A 7,598-nucleotide genomic window follows, 5' to 3' on the forward strand; every position below is an offset into this window, starting at 1 on the left:
CCTCCTGCATCACATGTCCTATCATTTTCTCCCTTGTTCACTCAGCTCCAGCCCCAGGGGTCTCCTGGAGCATGACAAGAATCCCCCATCCCCCACATCGTGATACACACCACCACACTCCCCAGGATCTCCTCATTTATGATGCCTCTTCCTGGAGATGCTCATCTAGATTTTTGCATAGCTTGTGCCTTCGCCTCCTTTAAATATTTTCTCAAATGATGCCTCCTCTGACCTATTTAAAACTGCAATCCCAGTCCCACTTCCTAACCCTTTCCCTGCTTTATTTTTATCTATTATGCCCTTTGCCATCCTTACATTTTGTAATTTTACTTGTTTTCTGGTACTTCCCTAGTCCATGAGATCAGGGATTTTTGTCTGTTTTGTTCATTATTGAATCCCTAGTATCTACAACAGTCCCTGGCACACAGTAGGCACTCAATAAATAAATGTTGAATGAATGACTCTCTACACTTTTGTTCATGCTACCCTCTTCACCTGAAATGCCTGCTATTTAAATCGTACTCATCTTTCAGAACCTGGTGTTTGGATTAGGAAAGGTAAAGAACAAGCACAGGGAAAGAAATAGAGCCCCAAGGTATATAATAACAAAGGAGCACAGCACATAGATGTTTTAAACCATATGAGTCTCTATGCCAGATAAAGTGTATTCCTTGGGGCTCAAAGATGTGTTTCAGAGCCAAGGCAAAGAAAATGTGAGCAAGTATGGAAAAGACTGGAGGTTGGATAATGTACTGATTTTTGAAAAGAAGGAAGAGGATTCTTCAATCTACAGATAATTAATATTCTAGAATAAGTTATTAAATAGAAAGTTTGTGAGCACTGAGGAAAAAATATGGTGATCCTTAGAAATCTAAAAGGATTTCAGTAAAAACTAGCCCAGTCAAACCACCATGATTTCCTTTCTTAGTAAGATTACTAAATCGGAAGGCTGCAGAACGGCTGTGAACATAGTATAGCTGGATTTTAGCAAAGACTAATAAAATCTCCCATGATTTCATTATAGATAAGATGGTATAATGTTGGCTACATCATTGTAGTGTTCAGTTTGTTCCCAACTGGCTGAAAAAACATTTTACAACTAATGATTAAAGGTTTGCTGTAAATCTGGAGGATTCATAAGAAGAGTTAGACTTTGGTTTTAAAGATTTCAACAATTTTAACAGTCACTTTGATGAAGTCAGGAAGCAGAGCTATCATATCTATTGAACAGAGGAGGCAGGAAGGGATGACAAGCGGAAAATAATGTCAAGATTCAAGATAATCTCATGGGATCATCATGGCTTTTTAATGGTTTTTAAATGATGTATAAACTAATAGGGTAAACTCAACAGATTTAGGCTGCTCTATCAGTATCAGGGATGAGAGAAGACCCAATTTAGGTGATTACAGGGTCAATATGCACAGTGGGATGCTGCCTCAACAGAAAGGCAATGCAAAATCTACACGTGCTTTAATTAGAAGCATTTCCGCTGTACCCTGCCCTGATCAGACCACATCTGAAGCAGTGTGCCTAGTGGAAGGTCACCCAGATGTTAAGAGGTCTTCCTGCAAAACCGATCTAAGAAAGAGATGAAGAAAACAATCATTTAAATTACAGAGAAATTTCTCAATTTCTCAAAATGCCAAATTAGATGCTCCAGGGAAGCGAGACGCTGTTAAGCACAGAGCCGGTCACCAGTGTGATCCGTTTCCCAGAGGCCGGCGCGTACACCAGGGCTCCAGAGCAGGTGAAGAGGGCCGGGCTTCTGGGCCGAAGCATATTCTGGAAAACCTGCCTACGAGTCCTGAGGGATCGCGCGCTCACAGACGCCTCGTGGGCCGCCTGGACGCAGGGAGGGGCCAAGCCCCTCCCGGCGCCCTCCGGCCTTCAGGGATCGGCGCTCTGGCGGGGACCCACCGCCCCGGGGATGCTCCGGGCCTGTCACCTTCAGACTCCCGGCGTCCGGCCCCGCCCCAGTCCCGCCTCTGCAGGGCATGGCTGCGCCCCCACCCCCCTAACTCGACCCGCGGGCTCCTGGGCCGCGCCAGCGCCGGCACCTTAACCGCGACCGCCCGCGGGCCTGCGGGCCGCTGGGCATGACTCGCGAGACCCGGCGCTCGCCCCGGGTCGCGGAGACGCCGCCTGGCGACCGATGGCGTCACGGGCACCGACGCCACAGCCGCCGCTCACCCCGCGCCGGCTCGGGCCGCTAGAGAGCTCGAGCCTCGCCGGTCCCGTGGCAGACTCGCCTCGGGGACCGCTTCATGGTCCCGCAAGATTTCTCAACTCTCCTGTTTAGCAGAGGCCTCCACATTTCCCCACTCTTCCGGAGCCCAGGTTCCCCCAGTGCCCCAGCCCCCTCGGAGGTCTCTCAACACCATTCCTTAACAAGCGCCCTCGTCCCTTCACCTGTAGAAGGCCACGTTGACCCTCTTTTCGCTAGGGAAGCCCAGCATCCCGCAGACCACGTGACTGTTATGGGCGCTCCATCCTTTGTCACACACTTGCGACCAGCCGTCTGGAAGCCTGACTTCAACCAGTCCCTCAGTCACGGGCAAGGGCCGCCTGCCCCGCTCAACGGCTGGTCGAAGTCGTACCTCCTCCACTTGCAGGTGATGCTCTACCTGGGGATGGGACCACAAGTAGAGGAAGGAATCCCAGTGACACATTTCATATGTCCGGCTACCCTCAAGGAACCCTGATTGAGTGTGCTTGCTGTAAACCCAATGGCGAGACAGGGCTGAGAGGCAGGCCTGCTCTCTAGGAGGTGTGTGGGTGTGTTGACTCTCCTGGGGTGTGTGGGTGTGTTGACTCTCCTGCAGCCATGAGTGTGCAAGGACATGCTATGCTCTGAGAAATGACTAAGGGTCCAGAAGAAGCTGGGGAAGGAGCATCTAACTCTGCCTGGAGCCTGAGGGAGCACTTCACAGAGGAAGTGGTATTGAAGGAGGAGGAGAAAGTAAGAAGGGAGATGTCCCAGGAGAGGAGGAACATCCGAGGTGAAGGAGAGCACAGTGCCCTGAGGACCAGGGATGAAGCTGGAGAGGCTCATGCCAGGCTTAGTAACTTGAATGCTAATGCTAAAACAAAGCTAGACTATACAGTGTCTCGGAGCCCTATCATTTTGTGCCCCCCCCAAGTCCCCCACCAACCCAAATTATCCCCTTGGGCATATAGGATCCTCTACCTTCTAGTATCTGCGCATATAACCACTCCACAGCCCTCTGTGTCTCTCCACCCTGGGTGGTGTGTGTGTGTGAGTGTGTGTGTGTGTCTATGAACTACAGACCTCAATGACATTGGAATCCGAGAAGCCGGGGAGGCGCTCGTCCTTGCAGATGACCCCGGCATCCTCATCGTGGGTACAGTCACTGTTCCCCCAGCCCCGGGAGGCACATTCAGTCACACTCTCCTCAGTCCCACTGCAGCTCAGGTTGTCCAGCCAGATGCGGCCTGTGGAGGGGCGGGAGATAAGGGGACAGAGGGGCTTGGAGAGGTAGTCTGGGGATGTTGGTGAGAATGAGCATGGAAGCCTCATACCTGGTAAGGTAATGAGTGGGGAAGGGACAGGGGACCCTGGAAAGGAATACGAAAGAGAGCATGGGATTGATGGAGGGTTGATAGTGATCTGGGGATACCCAAGAATTTGGTAGAGTGAATAAAAAAAACCAAGAGTCAACACTTAAGTTCTGATCAGTCCTTACCCATTCAATGACAGCTACAATTAATCAAGTACCTACTGTATGTGAGGCAATCTGCCAAGGTATGTACGTATGTGAGCATCCTTAGAACAGAGCTGCCACTTTGTTTAAAGAAACTGGAGCTCTGAGGAGTTAAGTAACTTGACTAAGACCACAGCCAATACATGGGGACTTAGGGATTTGAGCCATTTGTGAGATTTGGAAATGTAAAATCCTTTCACCTCAGCCTTACATTTTCCCATGTGCCCCCCATCTGCGTTGCCACGTTGCCCTGCGTTCTTCTCTCTGCCTGGACCAAACTGAAATGAATATCACCGACTTTCTCTCAGAATTGGGTGGCCCCAGCTAATGTGCAGGGACCCCTCATGCATATCCTGACAGGACTTACCCAGCTTCTGCTGGGATACCTACCTCCTGCCCGAGCAGGCTGTTGGAACCATCACAAAGTCCTTGAGACTCTTTAATGACTTCCCCCCCTCCAGGTCTGATTCAGTCCTTTGATGCCATCCAGAAAAATCCCTCAGCCATTTGAAGACAATCATCATGTAATTATTATCCAAAGCTTTTTCATTTCATACCAAATATCCCTGGTTTCTTCAGCTTTTCCTTGAAAATTGGCTTCCAATCTTTCACATCTGGCCAGCTCTCCTCTGAATATACTTCCATTTTTAGGATCTTAGTTCCCTGACCAGGGATTGAACCTGCACCCTTGGCAGTGAAAGCACGGAGTCCTAATCCTGGACCACCAGGGAATTCCCAGTACTTCCATTTTCTACTGTCTCTCTGGAAATGTGGCATCTAAATTGACACTTCATTCCAGAAGTGATCTAGCTAGTGGAAACTGGGGGATTAGCTGCAGACTGCACCAGTTTCTGTCTATCAATCTCACTGTGAGCTCATACAGTGTAAGCACCCCCAGGTCTCAGAATTGTTCCTAATCCCCTACTACCCACATTCATACTTGTCCTAGAGTTTATACTTGTCTTTGGTAAATTCCAGCTTCTTGGTTTCAGCTCTGGTCTATAATCTGATTTTGTTGGCTGCAGTATCTGTGATTCCTTCTGGCTTTGGGACATCCAGACATCATTTACCTGCTTTCAGCTTCCCATGAAACCAGTTGTACTTTAATCATACAGGGCTCACCTGTGTCAGCGCTGTCTTTGCACGTGGCTTTGTAGAATCATACTTTTGCAGCAGAAAGGAACTTAGAGTTCACCTAGTCATTTTGCACATGGGGCATCTGAGGCTCAGAGAAGGCACTGACCAGCCTAAGTTCACACAGCTCTGAGAACTGACTGCTGGTTGGTTTGTCCCCCATGGGTGTACTTGACACTGGCTTTTCCTGGTGTTCTGTGTCCCTATGGCTGTGCCATCCTGGTGTTCCCTCTCCCTACATTTAGGTTGCACTTTGGCAATACCTAGGCTGTGCCTGGAGCATTGCTCACCTGTTCCAGGGCCGTATTTGGCACTGTGGGTCCAGCCTGTGGCCTCTGTGAAGCCCAGCTCCCGGCATAGGACATGGGCAGCCTGCAGTGTGAAGTCGTCATCGCAGATGGTGCCCCATTCGCCAGCCCGCTGGATCTCCACGCGGCCCTCGAAGGGCTTCCTGGGGAAGCCGGCCAGCCGGAACCGTAGCCCCTGGCTCCCAGCCCTCTTCTCAGGGGCCGTGGATGGGGATGGAGATCCCAGGCACGAGCTGCACAGCAGGCACTGCAGCAGCCCCCACAGGCTCCACTGCCAGACACTGACAGGTCGCATGGCAAGGAAGGCCTGGGTGCCCCAGAGAGAATATGTGAGACAAGCTGAAATTGAGCCAGGCCCAGGTCTGAGAGAGAGGTCAAGAGAGGAAAAGAGACACTAGTTAAGACCAGAGACAGAGAGACAGTGCGAGAGAAAGAGAGGGACCCACGGACTAAGAGAGACAGTTAGAAAGGAACACATACTAAATAAGAGCAGAAACACAGAGTCAAAGAGGCACACAGACTGAGAGACCCAGATTGGGGGGCGGGGGAGGGAGAGAGAGAGGCTCTCCCTCCCTTTTGTGAAGAATAAAACTCTCACTATTAGTTGTTATGTCTCACAATGTCCTTTCCCTAGTTCTGCTATCATCACCTCCATACCCCGACTCGTGGGTCAAGGAGACCCAGTGATCAAAAGACAGAGATTAGAGACCAAGATCAGAGAATGGCCCAGATAAAGAGGAAGAGACTGAGCAAGAGACACGGAGAGGGTTACCCAGACAGAGAGAATGTGAGAGGAAGGGCAACTGTGGGAATGAAAGGGGACCAAACAGAGACAGTAGAGAGAGAGAGACAATGTTGAAGATGGATAGAGAGGGATCAGGAGAGAGCCTGGCACACAGAATTGGGGGGCAACTGAGAAAGTCAGGTAATAGGTGAGGAGGAGGGGAACTGACAAGAGCCAAGGAGCAGAGGCAGGAGGGACCCAGATGATCCTATTCAGCCCGTCAGACAGAGGACAGATAGCTACTGATTGTGGAGAGAGGCAGGCAAGGAGGGGCTTAGGAGACCCTCGGATCTCAGGTCCCCTGAATGGGAGCCAAGCCGAGAGTCCTCTCTGGGCAGATTCCAGGCATAGAAGGCAGAGAACCAGAATGCACTGGAGAACTCTTGCACATCCTACATGCCCTGCAGGGTCAAGGGGCCCAGGAGGGCCAGGCCTCAAGGTGGGGGGGGATGGGGTGGGGTTTTCCAAGCCTCCTGCCAACACCGCCATCTCTGTCACGGGCAAGCAGAGGCGAGAGCACCAATCGGCTTCTCCGCCAAGGCCTTCCCTCTGTCTGGGGCGGAGAACAACCCCTCTACAGCGAGCTCCCCCCCTCACCCCCCCTACATGCTTCCCCCAACTCAAACACCCAACAGGGCAGCTTTGTTTGGGAACATTTTGGCTTGGGGACCCAGGGAGAGGGCCTCACAGAGGAACCCCCAGCCTTAGGGCCCTCCCGGCTGCCCTATTTGGAACATCCTGCAGCCCCCACCCCGCAATATCTGCTTCATTTCTCCACTCTTCTTGTGTCTCACTCCTCTTTGACAATAATAAAACCCTCAGTAGCTTGACTTCCCTTTGACTTTATCCCACATCACCCCTTTTCCCAGGTCCCTCCACCATCCTCCATCCACAGCTCTCCTTCCTCTCACGGGCAGCGTGACTCCCCCTACCTGTGGCTGAGCGGGGACCGTAGCGGCCGGGAGAAGAGTCCTGGTCCTGGAGTTCAGTCCTAGGACTTACAAAAAAAGTGCTTGTCCAGGGGAGACTGCCCCCCCCTCCCCCACCTCTTTCGTTCCTCCCACGTCCCCTTGAGCCCTCCCACATCCCGCCTTCTCCCACGATCCCTCCCAGGCCAGTTCCCTCCTCTTGTCCTCCCCTCCTCTTTGGAGCAGGCCGCAGCCGCCGCTCCACCTCCATCCCGCCCCCCTCCCCGCCTCCCAGCATGCTTAATAAAACTTTCTTTTCTCGCGGGTTGGGTGTAGGGTAGCTGCGGCCAGAGAGCTGGACACAGAAGAGGCCACGGGGCCGCAGACCGTCCTGCGTCCCGTGCAGCGACTCGGCTCCGAGCTCCGGAAAGTCTTCAGTCCCTAGCCCTTCCCCCACGTCCCCTACTCCGCGGATCTTAAAACAGCCCAACTCCGGCCGAGCAGGGGTCGGGTCGGGTCTGGGGAATTGAAGCCGCGAGGGCACGTATGGTCCCTCCAATGCCCCAGGGTGCCCGTCGGCATTTTCGAGATGATGTCACGGCCTTCACTCTGACGTCACGTTGAGCATCTGACGTAGTACGCAGCCCCCAAGCCTAGGCGCCGGAGTCCTCTGACCGAAACCACGAGGTTTCCTTCGGTGGAGCCACTTGTGCGCGACCCAGGGTTGGGGGGGGGGGGGGG

At 52.4% G+C, this 7,598-nt stretch overlaps 1 protein-coding gene across 4 annotated transcripts in view; it reads right to left on the reverse strand.

The window, feature by feature from the left end:
* Positions 1-6,931, reverse strand: part of LOXL3 (lysyl oxidase like 3) — a 17,813-nt gene extending 10,882 nt beyond the window's left edge. The window contains exons 1-4 of one of the 4 annotated variants that reach the window (XM_007459420.1): positions 6,882-6,931; positions 5,148-5,504; positions 3,291-3,454; positions 2,411-2,625 (exon numbers count right to left, since the gene is read on the reverse strand). In XM_007459420.1, the coding sequence (XP_007459482.1) occupies positions 2,411-2,625; positions 3,291-3,454; positions 5,148-5,460 (692 nt within the window). In that variant the 5' untranslated portion in view covers positions 5,461-5,504; positions 6,882-6,931. Of the gene's footprint in view, positions 1-2,410; positions 2,707-3,290; positions 3,455-5,147; positions 5,505-6,881 lie in introns of those variants that run through there. The other 3 variants (XM_007459419.1, XM_007459421.1, XM_007459422.1) reach the window with 3 other exon arrangements.
* Positions 6,932-7,598: the final 667 nt, after the last annotated feature.

The sequence above is a fragment of the Lipotes vexillifer genome, unplaced genomic scaffold (assembly GCF_000442215.2).
Source record: "Lipotes vexillifer unplaced genomic scaffold, Lipotes_vexillifer_v1.1 scaffold51, whole genome shotgun sequence".
Lineage (NCBI taxonomy): Eukaryota > Metazoa > Chordata > Mammalia > Artiodactyla > Lipotidae > Lipotes > Lipotes vexillifer.